General features: G+C 46.7%; 1 protein-coding gene across 4 annotated transcripts in view; it reads left to right on the forward strand.

Annotated features, from left to right (window-relative positions):
- The window catches only part of POLR3E (RNA polymerase III subunit E), a 46477-nt gene extending 22559 nt beyond the window's left edge, over positions 1-23918 (forward strand). For 3 of the 4 annotated variants that reach the window (XM_064295688.1, XM_064295686.1, XM_064295687.1), the window contains 15 exons: positions 2838-2945; positions 3338-3387; positions 5282-5401; positions 6526-6611; positions 7030-7074; positions 7153-7244; positions 8053-8173; positions 11109-11190; positions 12114-12173; positions 12279-12436; positions 12959-13020; positions 13566-14095; positions 16342-16419; positions 19787-19912; positions 22855-23918. In XM_064295688.1, the coding sequence (XP_064151758.1) occupies positions 2838-2945; positions 3338-3387; positions 5282-5401; positions 6526-6611; positions 7030-7074; positions 7153-7244; positions 8053-8173; positions 11109-11190; positions 12114-12173; positions 12279-12436; positions 12959-13020; positions 13566-14095; positions 16342-16419; positions 19787-19912; positions 22855-22911 (1775 nt within the window). In that variant the 3' untranslated portion in view covers positions 22912-23918. Of the gene's footprint in view, positions 1-2837; positions 2946-3337; positions 3388-5281; positions 5402-6525; positions 6612-7029; positions 7075-7152; positions 7245-8052; positions 8174-11108; positions 11191-12113; positions 12174-12278; positions 12437-12958; positions 13021-13565; positions 14096-14922; positions 15133-16341; positions 16420-19786; positions 19913-22854 lie in introns of those variants that run through there. The other variant, XM_064295689.1, reaches the window with a different exon arrangement.
- Positions 23919-26600: the final 2682 nt, after the last annotated feature.

Genomic DNA, 26600 nt, shown 5'->3' on the forward strand with positions numbered 1-26600 from the left:
ATCTTAAGTGCAGCTTAGACTTCTTCCTTCATTGCCATCAGTTCTTGATCATATTTTACCTCATGAAATGATTGAATGTTGACCAATTCTTTTTGGTACAGTGACTCTGTATTCCTTCCATCTTTTGATGCTTCCTGTGTCATTCAGTATTTTTCCCACAGTTCGTCGCACTGTGGGGGCTTGCGTGTTGCTGGAAACTATGCCACCGGTATTCGAATACCAACAGGGTCACCCATAGTGGACAAGTTTCAGCTTAGCTTCCAGACTAAGTCAGACTAGGAAGAAGGGCCTGGTGGTCTACTTCTGAAAAAAATTAGCCAGTGAAAACCTTAGGAACAGCAGTAGAACATTGTCTGAGGTAGTGCCAGAAGATGAGTCCCTCAGGTTGGAAGGCACCCGGAAGACGACTGGGGAAGAGCTTCCTCCTCAAAGTGGAGCCGATCTTAATGACGTGGATGGAGTCAAGCTTTTGGGACCTTCATTTGCTGATGTGGCACAACTCAAAATGAAAAGAAACAGCTGCAAACATCCGTTGATAATTGTAATGTGGAATATTTGAATTTAGGAAAATTGGAAATTGTCAGAAATGAAGTGGAATGTATATGATCAATAACCTAGGCGTTATTGAGCTGAAATGGACAGGCATTGGCCGTTTTGTATCAGACAATCGTATGGTTTACTATGCCAGCAATGACAAGTTGAAGAGGAATGGCTTTGCATATATCGTCAAAAAGAACATTTCAAGAACTATCCTTAGGTACAGCGGTGTCAGTGGTAGGATAATATTCATACATCTACAAGAAAGACCAGTTAATATGACTATTATTCAAATGTACATACCAACCACTAATGCCAAAGATGAGGAGATTAAAGGTTTTTATCAACTTCTGGAGTCTGAAATTTGTCAAACATGCAATCAGGATGCATTGATAATTACTGGTGATTGGAATTCAAAAGTTGGAAACAAAGAAGTATCAGTAGTTGGAAAATATAACCATGTAACAGAAACGATGCTGGAGGTCACATGTTAGAATTTTACAAGATCAGTGACTTCTTCATCGCAAACACCTTTTTCGAGCAACATAAATGATGACTATACACATGGACCTTGCCAGGTGAAATACACAGGAATCAGATTGACGAGGGACGATGGAAAATATCAATATCATCTGTCAGAATGAGGCCACGGACCGACTATGGAATAGATGGTCAGTTACTTGTATGCAAGTTCAAGTTGAAGCTGAAGAAAATTAGAACAAGTCCAAGAGAGCCAAAGTATTACCTTGTGTATATCCCACCTGAATTTAGAGACCACCTCAAGAATAGATTTGATGTGTTGAACACTAATGACTGAAAACCAGGTGAGTTTTGGAATGACATCAAAGACATTATATGTGAAGAAAGCAAGAGGCCATTAAAAAAGTCAGGAAAGAAAGAAAAGACCAAACTAGATGTCAGAAGAGACTCTGAAACTTGCTCTTGGATGTCGAGTAGCTAAAGCGAATTGAAGAAATGATGAAGTGAAAGAACTGAACAGAAAACTTTCAAAGGGCAGCTCAAGAAGACAAAGTATTACAGTGACATCTGCAAAGACCTGGAGTTAGAAGACCAAAATGGAAGAATGTGCTTGGCATTTCTCAAGCTGAAAGAGCTGAGAAAATTCAAGCCTTGAGTAGCAACAGTGAAGGATTCTATGGGTGAATTGTATGCTGTGTGAATTATATTTCAGTAAAGCTGTTAAATATTTAAGGTACTTAGAAATGACAAAGCAATAAATGGAGCTCATTTGTACACTTAGGAAACAAAATGGAATAGGATCAAAACTAGTGTCAAGTGACTATGCACTTCTGTCTTGAACCAGTATCTCAAGGATAACCAAATAAAAAAAACCAAACCCACTGCCGTTGAGTTGATTCTGACTCATAGTGACCCTGTAGGATGGAGTAGAACAGAGGGGTTTCCAAGGAGCACCTGGTGGATTCAAATTGCTGGTCTCTTGGTTAGCAGCCATAGATCCTAACCACTGCACCACCAGGGTTTCTGTCTCAAGGATATAATCCTTTGAAGCCATACTCTTGCCACCAGGGCCATTCACTTATATACACCTATCATGAGCATTCTGTCCCCTCTGGAGTCCAGAGAACTTTCACTGGCCCACTTATGCTCTTAGCACTCTGGTTTCTTCTCTTTCAAGTCTCCATTTACTTGATTGGAATCAATTGTCTTTGCATTGCCTCCCACTGAAGAGCTGTGTGTGCATTCTGAGTCATTAGGAAAAGTCAGCCTTTGTCAGAGGCTGTGGAGAAACTCTTCATCTGGCTCCATCAGGGGCCCCTTCTCCAGCCACATTTGCATTAGTTGACTTCTTACAGGGGTAGGTGGGTCTTTGACAGGAAGAGGTGGGAGGACTAGAAGTCAGAGTATGTACAGGGTAGGGGTAGTCTGATTAAAGGCCTGGAGGGAAGAGAGAGCAAGGTGTGCTTGGTGTGGACACATTGCCCAGTGTAATTGCAGGACAGTAGGGACCAGAGTTGGGAGGGCCTTGAAAGCTTGTCAAAGGATTAAGGAAGTGGGTTTGATCAGAAGAGCCCAGGTTCATGTTCTGACCCGGGTTATGTACTTGCCCTGTGTCCAGGACTGAGGTTGGGCCAAAAATGGTCCCCGGCCTGGTGACCCCAAGGCTCTAGGATCCATGGGCGGGAGAGGGGGTGAGTGGTGATGTGATAGTTGGCCTAGGCCTTCAGGAAAGTCCTGGGCCCTTGGTGAAGCTCCCTTGAGCCAAGTTGGGTGGGTTGGCCCCTGTTCCTAGCATCGGGTTGCCCTTCTTCCTCTGCTAGGTGAGCTCCACCTGACTCCTTTACATGGCATCCTGCAGCTGCGACCCAGCTTCTCCTACCTGGATAAAGCCGATGCCAAGCACCGTGAGAGAGAGGCAGCCAATGAGGGTGAGCTCCAGACCCCCAGCACTGCTATTGCCTGTCTGTCTTCGTCTTGGCAGGACGGGTTGGTTGTGGGAAAAAGCAGTGAAGGGATTGATTGGTAGGGGGCGGTCCTGTACATAGTAGGATGTTTAGTGGTATCCCTGGCCTCCCCTCACTAGATGCCAATAGCATTCTCTTCCCTGGTATGACCACCAAAATGTCTCCAGACATTGCCAAATATCCCTGAGTGGGGGAAATCACTCCTGGGTGAGAACCCCTGGTTTATGTGATTACCTTATGTCTAGAACGAGCATCCACAGACACCCCGTGCTAAGGCCCCCTGGTGAGTAGGGTTGAGAGTGGGGAGCTTGGGGCTTCACCAGTGGCTGCAAGCTAGGGACTTGTTTCTCTTGTAGCGGGAGACTCTTCGCAGGATGAGGCAGAAGAAGATGTGAAGCAGATCACGGTGAGCTCTGGCCCTAAAAGGGAGGGGCAGCCTGGGAGGAGCAGGGCCAGCTCTGTAGCTCAGCTGCCTGGAGACTGCTAGGGGTAGGGAGGGTCTCAGCAGGAAGTGGGCTTTCGGGGGAGGCAGTTAGTGAATGTCCATCCTTCTTAGAGCCTCCTTGTCGGGCACCTGGAGGGAATTGCCTACTCCTGCCCACCCTGGTTTGTTACTGCAGTAAGCAGGGTAACGGCCCTAGTCGGAGATTGGATCCTGGGGCTTGGCTGGAATTGCTTGGGAAGAGGAAGCCCCAGAGCACAGGGGACTCGCTGAACCCACAGGCATAGACTTACCAGAGCCAAGCCCCCTGTGAATTGAATGTGGAAGTCTGTCTTTTCAGTGGTGTGCGGATAGAGAGTTTCTATTTCAATACGCACCTGTTGCTGTTGAGTCAGTAATGACTCATAGTGACCCTATGGGACGGAGTAGAAATGCCCCGCGGGGTTTCCAAGGCTGTAATCTTTACAGAAGCGGACTGCCACATCTTTCTTTTAATAGTCTCTTCTTTATTTTAAAGATTATTAGAAGAATATTGATCTTCCATTCATAGTTTATAGTTTCCCCTACTGAAGCATATGGGCCCTGGGTGGCACAGTTGGCTTGTGCTCACTGTGAACCTAAAGTTTGGCTGTTCAAACCTACGCAGTGGCTCTTCGGAAGAAAGTCTTAGTGATCTGCTTCTGTAAAGATGACAGCCAAGAAAACCCTGTGGAGCAGTTCTACTCTGTAGTACACGGGGGTGCCGCGAGTCAGAATCAACTTGCCCACAGTAGGTTTGGTTTTTGGTACTTAAGCATATGTCGGTTAAAATAAATCTATTTAAAGAAAAATACTACACAAACACTGATGCCAGGTGGTACACAGTGTGGTTAAAGCTGTGAAGAATGTCCAAAATTGAACATGGGCCAGCGTTGGCATAACCAACGTGGGGGGCTTGGTCAGGTCCCGGATGCTTGTCCTGGTTATCAGTAGCTTGCTAGATGACCTTAGATATTGCTCTTGTCCCGGGAACTGACTGGCCCTCATTTAACAAGACACTCTCAGGCCAATAAGCTTTGAAGACCCTTTTGGCTTTGGCATCCCAGGATTTGATAATCTGGCCAGAGCATCCACATAGGTCCCTTTCACAGGGGAGGCGATCTAGGGCTTGGGCCCTTTAGGGCTCTGTAAGTGACAGAAACCCAGATCAAACTGGCTTGAGCCAAAAATGGAACGTATTGGTTTAGTTACTGAAAAGTTAAAGGGTAGTTTTAGGCATGGCTGGATTCAGGCGTTCAGTTTCCAGGTCCTGTCTTCCTCAGTTGGCCTCTTTTTCAGGCAAGGTGTCTGCCCCAGTGGTAGAGAGAGAGAGTTGTCCCCAGCTCCAGCTTTCAAGACTTCTGGGGGGAAAGAAACTCATTACTTCCAACTGAAGTCTGGGGCTTAACTAACGCATTGGCTTGGCCAATCCTGAACCAGCCCCTGTAGCTAAGAGGACTTGATGCTCTGATTGGCCAGGGCTGAGTTATGTACCTACTTTTGTAGCTGGGAATGTGTATGTTACGTTGGATGGGGCTGGGGGTGGTTGCGGGGAGGAGGGGGTCAGTCTTTAGCTTCCCCTAAACTGAGGGAGAACTGGGAGTTTCCCAAAGGAAAGTGGGGGTTGCTGTTAGCAGTGGAAGGGGAAATAGATTGGATGATGTGCAGGCAAGAGCAAGAGAAGCCTGCTCTCTGGCTTGAATCTTAAGGGAGGAGGTGAGGAGAGAGTCGGGGGGGGGCTGGCCCCAGACGTGGGGTTCTCTGATCTGATAGAGGCTGGGGCGGTAGCCTAGGAAGGGTCACAGGCCTGAGGGCATCAGCCCTCCCCTCCCGCCCCCAGGTGCGCTTCTCCCGGCCGGAGTCGGAGCAGGCCCGCCAGCGCCGAGTGCAGTCCTACGAGTTCCTGCAGAAGAAGCACGCGGAAGAGCCCTGGGTGCATCTACATTACTACGGCCTCAGGGTGAGCCGGGGCTCCCGCCCGCAGCCGACACGGGCCTCAGGATGGGGTCCTGAGCCTCAGTGCCCAGAAGCCGTTCCACGGGGCTGAATCATCTCACCTTTAACGTATATCAAATTCACCCGTAGCTGCTTGGTAATATCTCCCAGAGAGAACTGAAATACTGTGGGCAATTTGCCCGCCATTCCAGCGATTCCGCTTGGTGTGTGCCTCAGAGGGAGCGGGAGATGAGAGACGTGGCTGGGGGATTTCTGGCCCCCTCCCCTGAGCGTGAGCATCTTGGCTTGGAGTGGGCCTGCGGTTTGGTTATGTATTTTTCATGCAACGCGGGCCCTGAATGTGAGCCAGCGCTTTATCTGGTCCTCCACTGGAGAGCCAGCCATCTGCCATATGCCCCAGAGTGCTCAGTGTACCTTCCAAGGGTGATTTTTGCCATATACTTGGTTTCATCTCATGCATTGAGTTCAGAATCTAATCCTTGAAATTGCACACTGAGTGAGGAAAGCAATGGAATATTAGCTCTCGAAGGCTCCCCGACGTTTGTTTGAGGAGAAGCAACTCCTGATTTCTCTGGAACTTTCCTGGAAGAGGTTTGTGTTGCCAGTCAGGGTCAGACTGCTAGAAAGCTCTGCTGCTTCCTAGTGTGTGACCTCAGGCAAGTTACCTAACCCCTCTGTGCCTTGGTTTCCTTATCTGTAAAATGGGAATAATAATAGTACCTATCTCATCCAATTACTTTGAGAACAAAATGAGTTAGTATATATACACAGCCATTGGAGCAGAGCCTGGAACCTAATAGATGCCCAGTAAATGTTAGTGTTACTTTTATCGTCCCTGTTAGTGTTCCCTCATTGCCGACAGGGCACCGAGTCCTGGGGTTCTGGGTTGCGTGGGTCATAAAGCCAGAAAGGGAATTGGCTGAGGCCACATCCGAGGCCTTGAATGTCATGCTCAGGAGGCTGGATGTGATGCTGTGGTCTTTGAGCAGGATGGTGGGGTGACTATGTGGAAGGCCATGCAGGGGGTGAGAACTGGGTGGTCTGGGTGGCGGAGGGGCCTTGGGGGTGGCCTGGGCCTGGGACATAGGCTGAGGCTCAGCCCTGCTCCTCCCTCCTCTTCCCCAACAGGATAGCCGTTCTGAGTACGAGCGCCAGTACCTGCTGTGCCAGGGTTCCAGTGGGGCTGAGAACACAGAGCTTGTCAAGTCGCCCAGGTGGGATCAGCCAGACCAGGGTGGGAGACAGGTGCTGGGCCCAGGCCCCAGCTCCCAAGCCTGACATTGACCCCTCCAGGAAGGTCTCTGGTGTAAGGACTCCTTCCTGGCCAGTCCTCCCTTGGGACTACGCTCCCTTCTCTAGTATGGAGGAGGGGTATAAAGGAGGGGAGATCCTTTGTCCTCTGGAGAAGGCCAGGGATGGGCATGGAAAGGGTGATCCCTGTCTTTCTGTGGGAGCTGTTCATCTTGTGAGTTTGGCCTCTGCTTCCCCTCCTCCAGCCCTTACCTGGGCTCTGTGAGGAGGCTTCAGCCTGCATACAGCTTGTATTCACAGGCGTGAGGCCTGTGTTCACGGGCAGGGGTGGAGCAGGATCAGAGCTCTTGGAGCCCCTGACCCCTGCCCTCTCCCCCACAGTGAGTACCTCATGATGCTGATGCCACCCAGCCAGGAGGAGGAGAAGTGAGTAGGGGTGGGCCGGACACCCCCTCCCTCCCCTGGCCCGGCCTGCTCTGACCCAGTCACCTTTGTTTTCAATAGAGACAAGCCCGTGGCCCCCAGCAATGTCCTGTCCATGGCCCAGCTGCGTACCCTGCCCCTGGCTGATCAAATCAAGATCCTGATGAAGAACGGTGGGTGGCCCCCTCTGCCCTCCTGGGCACCCAGCTTTACAGCTCTGTTCTGCTCTGGGAGGATGACGTACTACGACAGGCGCGGGCCCCACAGCTGTCTTCGCCACTCCCTGCTGTGTATGCTTGGGCAGGTCCCTAACCCTCTGAGCCCCACTGTGTTTATCCGTAAGGAGACTCAGGATTCAGAGACAGGAAGATCCTAAAGGGCTTAGTACAGAGCCTCAACGTGAACACGAGCCACGGTCATTTAGTGACGAAGCGTTGTCACTTGCACTGTTTCATGGTGCCCTCACCAGGCCGCACAGTAAGGACTGGTCTCTTGGAAGGGAGCTCCCTGCCATGCCTGGGGCTGCCAGGGTGCGGAGCCTCTGGCTTCCTGTAGAGGGCTTGAGGCCTCCCCAGCATCCTTCTGCCCTGCCCAGTGCTCACTTGGGCTGGGGGCTTGGGAGGCTGGGAGGCAGCAGAGCGTAGTGATAAGCGATGTCCTGGGCTCCAGTCCTGGCTCTCCACTTATTAGCTGTGTCATCTTGGGTGAGTTTTGAAACTTTCTGGGCCTCAGTTTGGCCCTCTGTAAAATGGGAGTAATAATCGACTCTTCCTCATAAAGTAACCAAGGACTCAGTGAGATGCATAGTGCCTAGCATATAGTAAGCACCAAGTCAATGTCAGCCATTGGTATTATCGATGTCGTCACTGTGATTCACACTTGGGGTGTTGTGTGAGTTTGAAGCTATGTAGATTCTTGGTTGGGAGAGGGTAGGACCCAGGCCCCTCTCGCCTTGTCTAATGTCTCCCGTGTCCGCCTCAGTGAAGGTCATGCCTTTTGCCAACTTGATGAGCCTACTAGGCCCCTCTGTCGACTCTGTGGCTGTTCTGCGTGGCATCCAGAAGGTGGCGATGTTAGTCCAAGGAAACTGGGTGGTGAAGAGGTAAGTTTGATCTGTAGCCTCTTTTAATGGGAGCGCTTAATCCATTGAGATTTAATGTAATTATTGATGTTTGGAGCCCTGGTGGCGCAGTAGGTGAGAGCTCGGCTCCTAGCTAAAAGGCCTCCGCAGTTCAAATCCACGTGCTGCTCCTTAGAAACCCTGTGGGGCATTGTCCTCTGTCCTGTAGGGTTGCTATGAGTCAGAATGGACTCGACAGCAATGGGTTTGGTTTTTTTGGACTGGTGTTTTGGGTTAAAATCTACAGTGCTATTTTGTTTGTCCTGCCTACGGTGTATTTCATATTTATTGTTGCCTTCTACTGAGTTGATTCTTTTTTATTACTCCATTTTTTCCCTCTACCTCATAAGTTATTCTCTTAACTCTTCTCGTAGTTATCTTGCAGATTTCAGCATGTGTTCATGACTTGTCGCAGTTTAATATTAATTGCTATTTTTGCCCCTTTCCAAGAAAATTCAAAGACCTTAGAATATTTTATACTTATCCTCCACATAACTCACATGCTGTTGTATTTGTGTACTTTAATTCTGTCTCCGTTTTAAGCCTTGCAATACATTGTATTGTCTAGTCAGTATTCTTTATTCATATATTTACCTTTTTATTTTGCTCATCATTCTTTTCTGCATTTTTGAGCATCTGTCTGGGATAATCTTCTGCTTAAGGAATGTTTAAGTGCATTCTGGGAATAGAGTTCTATATTGGCAATCATTTTCTTACAGCACATTGATATGACCTCATTGTAAGGTAGTCCCCAACTTAAGATGGAGTTCTGTTCTGATGACTCCATTGTAAGGCAGTCCTGACATAAACTGAATTCCTTTTTTTTTTTTAATTTTCATTTTACTATTGTCAACATCTTTATAAACCTGGAATTGTTTTGCATAGTAAATCATAAAATTGAACATCTGTGAGTGAACATGTGAGAATGATAACATCCTAAATGACACACTGCAACATATCACTAACGATAAGAGGACAAGAAAAAGGACAGTTCATGTTGAATACATTTTAAGTTGTAACTTGAATACGTCGTAAGTCGGGGACTGCCTGTGTTCTGACTTACATTGTTTTTGCTGACAAGTCAACTGTCCATCTTATTCTTATTCCTTTGAAGATAATCTACCCTTTTTCCTTTTGATTGCTTTTAAGATTTTCTCTTTGTTTTGGTTTTCCAGAGTTTCATTAAGATATATCTAGGCATGCTTTGGGGTTCATAGTTCTTGAATTTGTGGCTTGATGTCTTTCATTAGTTTCTTTTCTCCTGGTATTCCTTCACTAGACTCAGTTTCAAGGGGAGAGAGGTTGTCTGTTTTGCCTCTTCCCTACCTTCCTGGTATCCAGTAAAATTCCTGGCACCCAGTAAAATTCCTGGCATGGTCCAAAAACAAAAAACCAAACCCATTGCTGTCGAGTTGATTTTGACTCATAGCGACCCTATAGGACAGAAAACTGCCTCACAGGGTTTCCAAAGATTAGCTTGGCAGATTTGAACTACCGACCTTTTGGTTAGCAGCCAAGCTCTTAACCACTGTGCCACCAGGACCCTGGGTAAATACAGTGTGACTGTGTTTTATGTTTATTTGAATTATATTAATTTTAAATAGTATAATATACCCACTCAAACCCACTGCTGTCGAGTACGTTAATAAAGGCTCACTTTTGAGGTGTATTTTAATGTAGTATAAGGTGAGCAATCTCACAGAACATAGATTGTAACAAATTTAAAATCTTACAGAATTGAATTGTACCAAATTTTTAAAAAGGAATTCGTTGTAAGAAGTCCACCATTTTAAAGTTGGTTGGCCAAGCAAATCGTAAAGTATATTTATGTTATTGCCACTTGGTGGCACCCTTTCGCTGATTAACAAATGCCCAATATACTTGTCAGTACCTTGCAGCTGTTGTCTTGGGTTACACAGGTTTTTAACTGGGGAAGACCTTTGAGGTGGCCCATCACTCATTACGTGTGACTACCCCATGTAGATTTGTCCCATGACTGAGTGAAAGCTAGCAGGCTCCATCTCATTATACACCTGGGGACTCTGGCTCAGAGAGGTAAAGGAACCCACCCAAAGTCTTGCAGCAAGCTAGCCACAGAGCTGGGGTTACAACTTGAGATTTGTGAACCAAGTCTGGGCTCTCTGCATGTGCCCCTGGTGGTGTGTAGTGTAGTCTGTCACTGGGACTTGCTGCTCAGTGTCTGTTGGCCACACCAGAGGCTTGTGGGTAATGGTCTTTCGTGTTCTGTGAGGAGATAACACAAAGCTCCACTTGGTCATTCAGCCAGTACCTCTCGATTGTTTTGTGCCGGGCACTGTACAGTCATTCAGACACTGCCCCTGTCCCCCAGAAACCATGGCAGTTGAGCACATTGAACACAGAGATCCAGGGCACAGACCACATTCATTCACCCCACACCTAGCGATACCTTCTCAGTGTGGCAGCTAAGTGTCGAGAACACAGTGTTAAACAGCACAGGCAAAGTCTCTGCCCCCGGAAAACATTTGCAGTGTCATTGGTTAGGGTTGGAGGAGGGGTAGACAGGGAGCTCAGCCTTGAAGGATGACCAGTAGTTGGCTGCAGGTAGGTTTGAAGAGGGGAGCAGGGAGAGCCTTCCAGCAGAAGAATAAAGGGACCCCTGGGTGTGGCATGTGGTATTGCTTAGCTGTGGGGTCTGTGACTGGAGCTGGGGGTCAGGGTTATGTCGGGAAGACTCTCGTATGCCCCAGTACCCTGCTTATTTGCCTCTGGACCTTTTCCCCCTGAAGTTCTCTGAGCCTTGAGTGGTGCTGTCTTCTCTCCAAACGCTTACACTCCTGGGCTCCTTGAGTGGAGACTGAGACTGTGAGCCCAGAGGGGAGGAGTTGGAGGGAGCTGAGGGCAGAACTGACCCACTGCCCCCCACTTTCATTGGCAGTGACATTCTGTACCCCAGAGACTCCTCGAGCCCACACAGTGGCGTGCCTGCCGAGGTACTCTGCCGGGGTCGAGACTTTGTGGTAAGTACTTGGGCTCTCTGGCCCCAGCAGCGCACAGCCGGTACTCAGGCAGAGGGCAGGCATGTGTGAGGCAGGCTTGTGCCGGTGGCCGCTGGTTTTGCGCCTTCTCCTTCCTTGGGTTCCTGGATCTGAGGCGTCATAAGGCCCTTTGAGTTCCTCTAGCTCAGAGACTGCAGACTGGAGGCCTGTGGGAGGAGTCTGGCCAAGGAACATGTTTTATTTGAGTGGCATTTGAAAGTGTTGCCTTGGTTGTCGAGTTTTACAAGTCACAATCATGATACAAACCAGATTTCCAGTTTATCTTGAGTAACCGACAGTCGGACACTGCTGGGCTTGCTTTCCCGAACGACACCAGCCTTCTTAGTTCACCCAGCCCCTGGTGCGTTCTGCTTCCCTCCTGCTTCCTCCCTGCCTGGTTGCTGCGGACATCTGAGTGGGTGAATTCTGAGCTCCTCACGGTAGTCCTGGGAGGTGTTGGGAACACAGCGGTGAATAAGATAGGCAAGGCATCCCCTGCCCCGGGGAGCTTTCGTGGTTGAGGTGGGGGTGAGGGTGAGGTGGGGTGGGTGGCCATTCCCTGGAGGAGACAATCTGGAGCTCCATTTCTCAAGAGAAAATGGAGGCTGAGGTGAAGTGACTGCCCCAGAGTGAGTAAGCTGGAGCCAGCGCCCAGCCCAGGTCTGCCTGATGTCCAGGCCCACAGAGGACGTAAGTCAGGGCCAGGCCCAGCCCAGGTCTGCCTGATGCATAGGCCCACAGAGGATGTAAGGCAGGGCCAGGTCCAGCCCAGGTCTGCCTGATGCCCAGGCCCAGGTGCTGACTACCGCTCTGCACCCTTATCCCAGTTCCCAAGGACACCCCTATGGGTTTGGGGCCAGTCTCATCTCTGTTCCCCTAGAAACATGCTTGCTTTTCTCTCTCAGATGTGGAAGTTCACGCAGAGCCGCTGGGTGGTGAGGAAAGAGGTGGCAACGGTAACTAAAGTAAGTGGTGTTCCTTCTGACGTGAGGCCGGCCCGGCCTGGGGGAGCCAGGTGCTGCCTGTGGGGCTGGGCGGTGCTCTCAGACTGGCTCCTGCCCTCCCTGCAGCTCTGCACGGAGGATGTGAAGGACTTTCTGGAGCACATGGCCGTGGTGAGGATCAACAAAGGCTGGGAGTTCATCCTGCCTTACGACGGGGAGTTCATCAAGAAGCACCCGGATGTGGTCCAGCGGCAGCACATGCTGTGGACCGGCATCCAGGCCAAGTAAGAGCAGGCTGGGTGGGATGAGGGGCAGCTAGGCTGACGGGTACGAGGAGGACAGGCTGGCTGGGTCTGGGGCAGTGGAGGCATGTCCGGAGCCTAGGAGTCTCACTCCCCCTTCCTCCATCCAACCTGGCACGACACTTGTGCAGTCGTTCTCGGGTAGTCAGAGCTGACATGTGAGGTGAAGTCTGTTGGCCTGTCTGTTCTGAGGAGCTGGGAGGAGAGGCAGGACGTGAAGGAGAGAGAAGAAGGGCATTTGGGGGCAAGAGCCTGAGCTCGTGCGGCCCAAGGCAGGCTAGAAAGAGAGAGGCTAAGGAAAGGAGAGATGCGTCACCCCTCTGACCCCTGGGGGGCTGAGTGGAAGTGGGCCCTGTGAGGAGAGACCCTCACTGCTGGGAGGAGGGACTGGCAGGTGTCTTCAGTGACCAGGATGTCCTGGGGCTTACAGGGAATGCTTCTTTTTTGAGGGAGAGGATGGTAAAGATGTGGCTTAAAATTACATGGGTTTATCTTTCTTTTTAGATTAGAAAAAGTTTATAATCTTGTAAAGGAAACCATGCCAAAGAAGCCAGATGGACAATCAGGTGTGTGAGAGCCTTCAGGGCTGGGCAGGCCCCTAACCTGGGCCCTGGCTCTGCAAGGGCACGCCAGAGCTTGGGCCTGGAGATGGCGACATGTGGGTCACTCTTTCCCACCCTTTCTGTGCCTGCTTCCCTGCCACTCACAGACCTCAGCTGAAGGCATCTCCAGCAGCAAAGCTTCAGCCTCAGAGGCTGAGGGCTTGGCTCCTGCAGGTCGTGTCTGGAGACCTGCTGGCCAGCTTGGGTCAGCAGGAGGCAGTGGGGTGGGAGGACGTGCTGGCAGGACCTCAGCAGGATCCCACCCTCACTTGAATGTGGGAATTTATGTTTTCCCAGTTTCTGGTTCTTCCCTTATTATCGGGGTAGCTTATCCCCCTGAATAACGTGGGGTGAAGGGCAGGGATGGGTACTTGCTTCACCCCAGCTGGCCTGTGTTGTTCCTGCCTGGGAGATGGGGGGATGGTCCCCAGGGCAGAGGGACCTTGGGCCTTGGCCTTCAGACCCTTGGCAGCAGGGGTCTCTGAGCAGCGCTGTCCCTCTCCCCACAGTGCCTGCTGGGCTGGTCTCTGGAGATCAGCGGGTCCAAGTTGCCAAAACCAAGGCCCAGCAGAACCACGCACTGCTGGAACGGGAGCTGCAGCGCAGGAAGGAGCAGATGCAGGCGCCCACCGTCCTGCCTGCTGTGCGGATCAAGGAGGAGCCCATGAGTGAGGAGGGGGAGGAGGAGGAGGAAGAGCAGGAAGCAGAGGAGGAAGAGGAGCCCATGGACACTTCCCCCAGTGGTGGCCTCAACAGCAGGCTGGCCAATGGGCTGCCTGCTGGGCGGGCAGCGGGTGGGGACAGCTTCAACGGGCACCCGCCCCCGGGGAGTGCCAACAACCCTGTGGCCCGGGAACTGAGAGCCTTCGTGCAGGCCACCTTCCAGAGACAGTTTGTGCTCACGCTGAGCGAACTCAAGCGCCTCTTTAACCTGCACCTGGCCAGCCTCCCGCCGGGCCACACGCTGTTCAGTGGCATCTCTGATCGCATGCTGCAGGACACGGTGCTGGCTGCCGGGTGCAAGCAGATACTGGTGCCTGTAAGTAGAGTCTGCGCCTGCCAGGCTACCAGCAGCCCCTCAGCAGGGCCCCTGGCACACAGCACCTTTCCTGGCTGGAGGTCTGGTAACCTCTGAGGTGGCCTGGGCCCTGGCCGCTTTGGGGAAAGCCGCCATGTGGAGGCTGCAGGGGACATGAGGACTTTAGAGGGTCATCGACCCTGGTTTGAATCTTGGCTCTCATGTGGTAGCTGTGTGACCTTGGGCATGTCAGCCTCTCTGGGCCTCTGTATCCTCATCGGAAGTGGCGACTGTTAGTTTTTGCATTGTAGGGTTTTTGGGAGGGCTGAATGAGGTGTCTCAAGGCCCGTACATGCTGCTGGGCCTAGAGCAGGGCCTCAGGAGTCACAGGCTCCCTTTCCTGGCTTCTCATCCCTCTGCTCCTGATGGCACCTCACCTACTCCTGTCAGCTTTGACGTTTTTCAGAATGATTTCATTTCTGGTATCATTTGCTCCTCTCTGCAACTGCAGATGATGAAACAGATTTGGCGAGGTGAAATGAACTTGTCCAAAGGTCACGTACCCAGGAAATGATAGAGCTGGAACGCGAGCTTTGGTATAGTGAGTCCAAGTCTCAAACTCTTTCTGCTGCAACTTGGATGAGCTGAACCTTTGACCAGCACCTGCATCAAAACCCCCAGCATGTGCCTGGTCTTGGCAGGCCTCCGTGTCTTTAGAGCTAGTGACCAGCACAGACGCTGTGGCCTTTCAGTTAGCATTGTGTTGAGGTGATACTCAGCATGTGTTGAGGTAAAGAGCCGGGCCGTAGCCTAAAGAAGGCTGTTCTGGTCATTCTCTTCTGTTCCAGGCTCTGCCCTGACCTGGCAGCAGACGGGTGCAGTGGAGCTGTGGCTTTCTCTTAACAAGGGATGCTGACGTTTCCAGTGCCAAGGCCAGAAGCACCTGCAGTCGTGGGTTATGCCCTGAGACCGAGGCCCGTTCCTATCTACGTGAGAACAGAAACTAGGACAAGAGGCTCTGGGCCTCAGGCTGGCCAGGCTGTCTCAGGGGACATGGCCCTCATGGCAGGCCCTCCTGGCAGGGAACCTCCTTGGTGAGGTCTCCTACAGAAGCTGCTAGGCCCTGGGACTCCTATTTGGAGCTGCCCTTGCCCACTCAACAAACAGGTCCACTGATCTTCAGGGTTGCCAAGTAAGAGAGTTAAGGTTGTCCTGGCCTGCTGGAGTAGCAGAAGGTGAGGGGAGATGAGGCGGCTGTCCTCAGGTTTCCCCTGGGGCTCCTCTTGCCATACTGCTTCTTGGTAGAGCTGGAGCCTGAGGGAGACCCCGTGGCCCTCTGGAGCTCTCATTGACCTCCCTCCCCATGACCCTGCTATGGGGGCAGTCTCCGAGCTGGAGGAGATGCAGTCTCTCTATTGCCCCCTCATGATTTTACAAATGAGAACCATGAGGCCCAGGGAAAGGGAGGAGATTCGCAAAGACTTGAGTTTAGCTCCTGGTTCTGCTATTTCTTAGCTGTGTGACCGTGGACAGTAAGTAAACCTTTGTGAACCTAGTTTTCCTTATAGAGAATAGGCAGCTTTCTTCTTCCCAGGTTTCTCATGATCCCATGAGATTGTGGATCTAAAGCCCCACGTAGTGGTGACTGTAATTGTTCCTTGTGTTGTGGAGCCAAGCCTGGAACCCACTGGACCAGGTACTCCTTCGTCTGGTACCCAGAGCCGGTGCCACCTTTTTCCTGGCCCACCTTTGGACCCTGCTGAACCAAGTGGCATAGATTGCTTGAGAGTCAGGCAGGGCCTTTGACCTACAATGACTTGGGTCATTGCTTGAAAGGGTACCCTAAGGAGTTAATGAGGGAAGAGGCACTTCTCAGGATATACTTGAGGGTTGACATCTTAGAGTAGGTGGGCACTGAGTGTTAAGGCAGAGAACTGAGCTAATGGGAAAAACAACCCACCTTCCCCAGCTTTCCTAGCACAGCTTTGGGCTCCTAGCTAGGCATTTTCACACCCCTTCTTTCACTGAAGCCCTGTAAAGCCACGGTGGGGTGTGGCTGGTCGCCCCATGGGAAGGATGAGGAAACAGACTCAGGTGTTATGGCTGCCCAAGGTCCCACAACTAGTGAATGACAGGAGCTGGGACTGGAACCCACTTTCCCGGGATTGGGCTGGTGCAGACCGGGAGGGCGGGGAGGAGGGCAGGGCAGGCTGGGCGAACCCATGAGGTGAAGACAAAGGACCAACTCACGCCTGGGCCTTGGTTAGTTTCCCCCACAGACTGCTGCTTCCCCAGATGAGCAGAAGGTGTTTGCCCTCTGGGAGTCTGGAGACATGAGCGATCAGGTAAGGTGACCTTTGCTGCCATCAGCCCTGAGCTGGAAGGTTTACCTGGGGGAGGGGGAGTGCAGCCTTTGGAGGGACACCACCCAGAGTGCAGTGATACACATTGCAGATTTTCTAGCCCCTCCCAATTTACAATATTCTGGCTCAGAGTCTGTCAAAATCGGCTGAGGCATTCAAGCCTAAATCAGTGGTTCCCAGATGCTGGTCTGAAGTGGCTACATCAGAATCACTTTTTTTTTTTTTTTTTTAAGAGTTTAGGTTTTTATTGAGCATGTTACGAAAGGGGTTTAGTCATAAAGATCAAAGGCCGTGTCATCAGATTCCTCAGGTTCTTTGCTTCCACTGTCTTCTCCTTAGCTGGGGCAGCAGCGGTGGAGGGGTGGGCCTCCCACTGGGGCAGGTCCACCAGCCCCTACATTACAGATGATGCTGCCCATGTTGACATTGGCCAGGGCTTTTGCACACCAGCCAGGCCAGAAGGGTTCAACATGCACACCAGCTGCTTTAATGAGGGCGTTGGTCTTACCCTCTGAGATGGTCGCCTCACCGTCGGGCAGGATGAGGGCTGAGGAGATGAACAGCTCGGAGGCCATGGTGTGGGCGGCTACCAGGCACCGTGCTGCGGGCCTTACCCCATTGTGGCTTTACCTTCCTGGGAAGAACTGAGCACCCTAGCGGCAGCTGAGGAAAGGGGTCACGATCACCTTTTTAATATAGATTCCAAGGACCAAGACCAAAAACCCAAACCCATTGCTGTAGAGTTGATTCTGAATCATAGCAACCCTAGAGGACAGTAGAAATGCCCCACAGGGCTTCCAAGGCTGTCATCGTTAGGGAAGCAGACCGCCACACCTTTCTCCTGTGAAGCCGCTGGTGTTCTGACCACCAGCCTTTCAGTTAACAGCCGAGTGCTTAACCACAGCGCCACCAGGGCTCTTTAGTCTAAGGACTAACTCCAGAAATTCAGTGCAGTTCAGTAGGTATGGGGTAGTGTACTAGATGCTTAATTCCATAAAATGCTTTCTGGACGATTCTAATGCCCAGCTGGCTAAGGAGCCAGTGGTGAACCTATTGCTCAGGTGGCCTTTTGGAGCAGGAATCAAAAGGATTCCTCATCAGATTTCGGGTCTTGATTTTTTTAGGTTAGAGAAATGGGTCATTTTGCCTCTAGGCACACCCTAGCAGGAATGAGTCACAGGTTTCTGGTCAACAGAAATATGAATTAAACTAGCAGCTGGCTGGGCTTGTCATAGACCTCAAGGTCTAGAAGTTTCCCTTAAATCCTGAACTTGCCTAAACTTTAAAAATTAGGATTTGACTGCTAAAACTCCAATCACTCTGTTGTTATTCAGGTCCTAAGGTGGTGAGAGAAAAGGGGCTAAGCAGAAGCCCATGCTGGGTTCTTTGTCTCCTTTTATCTCTTGGAAGGGAACTGACTATGTGGCTGAGGAGAAGCGGGGAGCTTTTTTCCCCTGCCCTACCCTGTGATGTGCTGTCGAACCCCAGAGCAGCTTTGAACTGATCTCCCTGAGCACTCCCGTGTGCTTTGGGCCAAATAGGTGACTTCTGGGGTTTCCACTCCTGAAATACTCTGAAAATTAAAAAAAAAAAAAAAAGTGATAAATGTGCTTTTAAAAAAAATCAAATAGGACTGAAAGCTTAATGGGAAACATTCATCTCTTGTCCTGCCTGATCCCAGATTCTCGCTCCTCAGAGGCAATCTCTTTTTAACTACCTGAGGAAGGTACCACTAAAAAAGTTACCTTCATTTTTTTTTTAAATATAAAATGTATTTATACTGTTGATATATCAATTTGACATTATCTGTGGGCTTTCTGTGGTATGGGGTGAGGATTTTATAGCTCTCAACTGTGTTGGGAGAAGGAGCTCTGGTGGCTGAGTGGTAAAGCGCTCAGCTACTAACCCAGAGGTTGGCAGTTCGACCCCACCAGCCACTCCATGGGAGAAAGATGTTGCAGTCTGCTTCAACAGCCTTGGAAACCCGATGGGGCACTTCTGCCCTGTCCTGCGGGGTCACTATGAGTTGGAATTGACTTGACGGCAATGGGTTTGGTTTGTTGTTTTATGTTGGGAGAATGTAGAGGGGGGTATGGGATATGTTATCAATATTTTTAGTTAAACCAGTTACCACTGTTTATAGTATACATGACTAGAAATCTGTTCATTACAGACCCAGATATTAATAGTATGTACTGTGATCACATTTCTTTTTTATACTACCAGTTTTCACTTGCCTAATTTTCTGAATACACGTACATACTGCCAGTGACATCTTTCTAGAGGCTGAGGCCCTGGAAGCCTCTCCCTCTGCCTCCTGCTTCTCCAGTGTGAACTGGCTCTTCTCTGTGCCTGTTGCTGGCTTGCTGAGTCTTGTATCTTCCTCCCTGCTTCGCTTTATCTTGTCAGGGGGTGAAGGCGTTGTCTGGATTCTTTCATGTCTTAAAATGGCTTTCTTTTTTTCCTCAGGTGTTATTATTTGGAACTAGAGTTTTAGGGGGCAAATTATGTTCCCTCTGACTTTAGGATAATTTCTCTGTTGGATCCACTCTTTCAGAGTTGTTGAAATTCGATGACAGTTTGTTTCTTGGTATTTTAAATTTGACTTACAGCCTTTTCTTTACTACAAACTAAGGTTTTTTCCCCCCTTATTCTGTACATTAGTGCAATTTCAGATGTGCCCTGGTGTGGGTCATTATTTTACTGGTCAGTTAGGTCGTCTTCCTTAAAGAATTCTGTTATAGATTTGATAATGTATCCTTTTTTCCTTGTTCTTTTGGAATCTTTATGTCAGATATTGGCCATATTAATGTTTTCTCTCATTGAATGCCTTTTCTGCCTTTGGGGAGATTGCAACTATCTTCCATCCTTCCTACTGAATTTTTATTTGGGGGAGTAATGCTTTTCATAGCATACTGTTTCTTGGATGCCATGTCATGTTTGTATATCACAACTTTAAGCCAGTTGTGACACTTGCTCACTTCTCATCCCTTCCCCTTTATTTTTACTGTTGTAAAAAATATGTATACCATGCATTGTGTCTTCCCCTGCCTACTAAATCAGTTCTTCACACCTGCTTTTTGTCATGCAAAAATGTCTTAGCTGCTCATCCTCTGATATCCTTTCACGTGTTCTTCTCTCGTGGGCATATGCTTTTATTCCTATACGTCATTTTATTTGCGTTTGGAGAGAGATGGCCAAACTTGTTCATCTTTAACCAGAAGTCTTAGGCAAGGACTTTTATCATAGACTGCATTGTGGGGTTAGGCCCAAGCTTTGGGTTTCTTATTTGGGGGTGTTTCTCTTTGAGGTGGCTATTCCCAATAATAACATGTTTTTGCTACTAAAGCATCGACAGGTTTTGCTTGAAATTTTTTCCAAAAATTACCGAGTGCGCCGGAACATGATCCAGTCTCGATTGACTCAAGAATGTGGAGAAGATCTGAGTAAACAGGAAGTGGATAAAGTGCTAAAGGTACATCTGTTTTGTGCATAATAATATCCAAAGGCTCTGGGCTTCTGCTCTGACCATTAAGAACAAGTGTATTGAAAGGCCCCTGGTCACGTGTCTTCCTGCAGCCAATCGTGTCTTCATCAACTGACACTCCTTGGCATTGGTGTGGTGGGCATGTGCAAGATGTAGACCCCCATCTTCAAACAGTATAGTCTGGTGGGCCATCATCCTCATCCTTTAAAGAATTGACAGGGCTTACATTAGAATCCTGACTCCACTCCCCCTTGAATTTTGTACCACATTCATGATTTTTGCCAGAGCCACACTTGTACTGCTTAAGTTCTTCTTTTTTTTTATTTTTTTTATTGTGCTTTAGGTGAAAGTTTACAGCTCAAGTTAGTTTCTCATATGAAAATTTATACACCCATTGTTATGTGACCCTAGTTGCTGTCCCTATAATGTGACAGCACACTCCCCCTTTCCACCCTGGATTTCCTGTGTCCATTCAACCAGCTCCTGTCCCTTTCTGCTTTCTCATCCCACCTCCGGACAGGAGCTCCCCATTTAGTTTCATGTATCTACTTGAGCTAAGAAGCACTCTTTTTACAAGTATCATTTTATGTCTTATAGTCCAGTCTAATCTTTGTCTGAAGAGTTGGCTTCAGGAATGGTTTTAGTTCAGAGTTGACAGAGAGTCTGGGGGCCATGTCTTCTGGGGTTCCTGTAGTCCCAGTCAGACCGTTACATCTGATCTTTTTACTAGAATTTGAATTCTGTGCCCCACTTTTCTCCTGCTCTGTCAGGGACTCTTTGTTGTGTTCCCTGTCAGGGCGATCATTGGTGGTAGCCAGGCACCATCTAGTTTTTCTGGTCTCAGGCTGATGGAGTCTCTGGTTTATGTGGCCCTTTTGTCTCTTGGGCTAATATTTTCCTTGTGTCTTTGGTATTCTTCTTTCTCCTTTGCTCCCGATGGGCTGGGATCAATTGATGCATCTTAGATGGTCGCTCGCTAGCATTTAAGACCCCAGACGCCACTCACCAAAGTGGGTTGCAGAACATTTTCTTAATCAGCTTTGTTATGCCAGTTGACCTAGATATCCCCCAAAACCATGGTCCCCAGACCCCCGCCCCTGCTACGCTGTCCCGCAAAGTGGTTGTGTTCAGGAAACTTCTTAGCTTTTGGTTTAGTCCAGTTGTGTTGACTTCCCCTGTATTGTGTGTTGTCCTTCCCTTCACCTAAGATAATTCTTGTCTACTGTGTAATTAATGAATTCCCCTCTCCCTTCCTCTCCACCCTCGTAACTATCAAAGAATGTTTTCTTCTGTGTTTAAACCTTTTCTTGAGTTCTTATGATAGTGGTCTCATACAATATTTGTCCTCTTGCAACTGACTAATTTCACTCAGTCTAATGCCTTCCAGATTCATTCATGTTATGAGGTGTTTCACAGATTCATCGACATTCTTTATCATTGCATAGTATTCCATTGTGTGAATATGCCATAATTTGTTTATCCATTCGTCTGTTGATAGGCACCTAGGTTGTTTCCATCTTTTTGCTGCTGTGAACAATGCTGCACTGAACATGTGTATGCATATATCTATTTGTGTAATGGCTCTTATTTCTCTACGATATATTCCAAGGAGTGGGATTGCTGGATTGTATGGTATTTCTATTTCTAGCTTTTTAAGGAAGTGTCGAATCGATTTCCAAAGTGGTTGTACCATTTGACATTCCCACCAGCAGTGTATAAGTGTTCCAGTCTCCCCACAACCTCTCCAACATTTATTATTTTGTGTTTTTTGGATTAGTGCTAGCCTTGTTGGGGTGAGATGGCATCTCATTGTAGTTTTGATTTGCATTTCTCTAATGGCTAATGATGGTGAGCATTTCCTTCTTTAATGAAGTACCTCTTCATATCCTTTGCCCATTTTTTAATTGGGTTGTCTTTTTGTTGTTGAGGTTTTGCAGTATCTTGTAGAAATTAGACCCTGATCGGATATGTGTCATACCCCCAAATTTTTCCCACTCTGTAGGTTGTCTTTGTACTCTTTTGGTGGAGTCTTTTGATGAGCATAAGTGTTTGATTTTTAGAAACTCCCAGTTAGTTTCTCTGCTGGTGTTTGTGCATTGTTCGTTATAGTTTATATTCTATTTATGCCATGTATCAGGGCTCCAAGTGTTGTTCCTATTTTTCTTCCATGATCTTGATTATTTTAGGGTTATGTTTAGGTCTTTGATCCATTTTGAGTTAGTTTTATGTATGGTGTGAGGTATGGGTCTTATTTCATTTTTTTGCAGATGAATATCCAGTTATGCCAGCACCATTTGTTAAAGAGACTGTCTTTTCCCATTTTAGCAGACTTTGGGCCTTTGTCAAATATCAGCTGCTCATAGGTGGATGAATTTATGTCTAGATTCTCAATTCTGTTCCATTGGTCTATGTTTCTGTTCTTTGTACTACTTACTTTCAGTAGAATTAAATTTAGTTTAAAAAAGGAATAATACTTGTCTGATATATGAAAAGTACATAATAAGTGTACTACTTATAATGCTTTTTGAACTGACTGATACAAATACCATATTTTCAGAAACGTTGGAATAAAGTTTTTGATGAATATCCTTAAATTTTGACCTATTTATTTTAAATATCCAAGGTGATACATAGCATTTGCCAGTTCAACATTTTTCACATACTTTTGACTGCACTTTGTTCTGGTTAGCTTAACACTTTTTGTATTTTATGTTTACAAAGCACATTCATTTATCGTTCCTGACTCTTAAAGTATCCCTGGCCCCAAAAACTGAAGTGACCAGATACCACAACATCATGCTTAGGCAGATTTTGATTCCCTTTTGTATTCTATCCATTAATCATAATTCAAGTTTTGATACTCTGGATAGAATGTAGTAACTACATTTCCTGCTAAAATATGCCCTTAATATGTTTCTCTGTCTTTGTAGGACTGCTGTGTAAGCTATGGTGGCATGTGGTACCTTAAAGGGACAGTACAGTCTTGACAATAGTAGTAAACCACTAACCCCAATGAATCCAAGCCTAAGGAAGGACAGCAGAGCCAGCAGAGGTAGAAGTGGAGTCTCAACTTGCTTCAGGAAACACCGAACGAGAAGAGCTGACCATCGCATGGCCTGGGGCATTGCATTGTCCAGTGGACAGAGGTGATCATTCTTAACGGGTTGCAGGGTCAGCTTAAGTTAGATTGCTCCCAGAAGAGACCATCTGGGACCCTCTTTGCAGTACAGTTTGAAATTCCTGATGTATTTTGCTTATTATTTGGTTTCATTCTCATAATAAAGAGAGTGTATATTGAAACGGGCAGGATGATGAAAATCATGGTTTAATATTTTACCTTTTAAACTTAATGCCATTGAGGTCTAAGTTATGTTTACAAGATGAAGAAAATCTCAAGGTTTTTAATATTTAAAATGCCTAGAAGCCAATATTTAGTCTTGGATTATCTATCTGCTAAGACTTCTGCCAATTTCATTAAACAAACCAAATTAAATTGTTTTACTGTTGGGTTTCTGCGAACACTTTACCTTTTAAAACAACCTACGTTACATAGCAGTCTCAACTGTTTACATGAACCATAGCAAAAAAATTAGAATCAAATTCATTTATTCTTGATGTTTGCATAAGGTTGCAAACAAAACGAGGTAAGTATGGAACAATGTATAAGCGAGGTTATCACACTTTGATGTAAAAATTTATATTTTGTGTATTTTTAAAATAAATGCTAACACTAAACTGGCACCATGGTGCTGCTGTCTTCAAATGGTCTTCAGATGTTATTTGTCTATGGTCTTAAAGCAGTAAATGTTCTTTAGAGGGAAGGGCGCTAATAAAGAGCTGGAGAACTCCTTGGAGCAGTGCTGTCCAATAAAAATATTATGCAGGTCACATATGTAATTTGTAAATTTTTTAGTAGCCACATTAAAAAAAATATATATATATAAACAGGATAAATTTTACTGTATTTTATTTAACACAGTATATCCAGAACATCATTTGAACATGTAATCAGAAACTTGATTTTTTTTTTTTTTTTTTTTTGGTACCAAGCCTTCAAAATCTGGTTTATATTTTATACTTATAACATTCAATTTCGACTAGCCACAATTTAAGTGCTCAGTTGCCATGTGTAGCTAGTGGTTACCTCTATTAGATAGCGCAGCCCTAAAGGATTATGAGAAGATACAGTAACAGTAAGCTCGGCCGGGTGAGATGTGCATTTTGTAATATAGGCAGTCCCCAGGTTCTGGCTTAACCTGTAGTTATGATCCAACCCCTGTAAAGCCTATTAAAAATTCAGGGTACATACAATGGTTCGTAATAACAAATGGGCACTACTTTGCTATGCACAACAAAACATTACTATTACTGTATTATGTTACAATGTTTTAATGTATCTGAAAGTGTTTCTTTAACGTTTTTTATGCAGTGAAAGGTACTCTGTATACTAAGACAAACTTAACTAACTGATGTTAGATATGAACCATACCTAACTGTTCCCGACTTATGTACAAATTCAACTTAAAGACAGACTTAGGAACAGCGCTTGTTCATGATCTGGGGACTGCCTATATAAGACTTTTGTTATAATCTCTTTTGTGCAATACAACCACTGCTGTCTGACACTTTAGGTGATGGTCAACCCTGTCCCCAGCCCGAAAGAAAAACATCTATTACTTTAGCCATCAATCAATAAAACATTGATCAGGGATGTACTTTGCAAAGTAAGTATTTAGTGACAGTTTAACAGGGTGATTGTATATTGTGCTCTTGGTTCTAATTGTTAATATACATGAGCCTAAAAAGAGTTAAAAATTACCCAAAACGACCTGGCGTACGTCTCAGTTATTGCATACTAATGTTCTTCCTTTGAAAGGGGAAATCCTTTGTGGTGGTATGGTATTGGAGAATGTTAGCACTAATGTGCAGCAGAACTTACGGGGTATATGGGGAAGTCATAGACTTAAACATTTATAAACATTAATAAACAAAAAAGAATTAAACATTGAATTCAAATAGCTAGAAAAATAAACTTAAAGAATATAGGAGGAGATAATTGTTAAAGAACAGCAAAAATTAACAAGGTAAAAATTGAAATAAAGTAAAATCAGAATAAGATATAGCAGTAGCTGATCAGTTAAGGAAAAAGATGCAAGCCTGAATAGACTCAACGAGATAGGAGAAGTTGCAGAGGAATTAGGTGATTTGTAAAGAAAATATGAATTATGATAATTGGCACACCAGTGAGGATAAATTCAAAAGAGATTCACACTGAGACATAGTCAAATTGTCAAAACCCAGAGACTTTTGAAAGCAGTAGGAGAAAAGCAGCTCTTCACATGCAAGATAATCCTCAGTGGGTGCCGGAAGGCAATGGGATGACATATCTAAAGTCCTGAAGGGAAGAAATGAACTGTCAACAAAGAATTTTTGGCAGAACTGAACCTGGCGAAACTATCCTTCAAGAATAAAGAAGAAATTAAGACATTTCCATTTAAACAAAAGCTGAGAAAGTTCATTACCAGTAGACCTGTCCTGCAAGAAATGCCAAAGCGAGTTCTTTAGGCTGAAATGACAGTAACTCAAAGCCATAAAAAAGCAACACTAGTAAAGGAAACTTATTAAATTATATAAAAGCCAGTATTACTGTACTTTTGGTTTGGTTTGTAAGATCTTTTCCAAGATGATTTAAAAGGCAAATGCATAAAACAATAATTGTAAATCCATGTCAATTGGCATACTATGTATAAAGATGTAATCTGTGACAATAAGAATATAGAGGAGGTGGGACAGATGTATAGGAATGGAGAGTTTATATACTACTGAAACTAAGTTGGTATTATTCAAACTAGATGGTTATAAGTTTCAGATATTATTTGTAATCTTCAAGTAACCACTAAGAAAATAACTAAAAAATTACATAGGAAAGGGACTCAAAAGATTATACTACAAAAAAATTAAGTACAGTAAAAAAAATAATGGGAACACTGAGGACCACAAAGCATATAAAACATACAGAAAATAGCTAAATGGCAGAAGTAAATCCTTATCAGTAATCACGTTAAATGTAAATAGATTAAAATTTCCTAATTAAAAGGCTGAGATTGACAGATTGGATATTAAAAACAAAAGATTTATCTACAGGCTGTTGTTAGGTGCCATCCAGTCAGTTCCAACTCATAGCGACCCAACGCACAACGGAACGAAACACTGCCCAGTCCTGCACCATCGTTAAAATCGTTGTTATGCTTGAGCCCATTGTTGCAACCACTGTTGTCAGTCCACCTCACAGAGTCTTCCTCTTTTCTGCTGATCCTGTACTTTACCAAGCATGATGCCCTTCTCCGGGGACTGATCCCTCCTGACAACATGTCCAAAGTATGCAAGACGCTGCCTTGCCATCCTTGCTTCTAAGGAGCATTCTGGTTGTACTTTTTCTGAGACAGATTTGTTCATTCTTTTGGCAGTCCATAATATATTCAATATTCTTCGCCAACGTGTCTGTCAGTTTGTTGTACTGTGGGGGCTTGCATGCTGCTGTGATGCTGGAAACTATGCCACTGGTATTCAGATACCAACAGGGTCGCCCATGGAGGACAGGTTTCAGCTGAGTTTACAGACTAGGAAGAAGGACCTGGCTGTCTACTTCTGAAAAGCATTAGCCAGTGAAAACTTA

This window comes from Loxodonta africana, chromosome 12, assembly GCF_030014295.1.
Source record: "Loxodonta africana isolate mLoxAfr1 chromosome 12, mLoxAfr1.hap2, whole genome shotgun sequence".
Classification (NCBI taxonomy): Eukaryota; Metazoa; Chordata; class Mammalia; order Proboscidea; family Elephantidae; genus Loxodonta; species Loxodonta africana.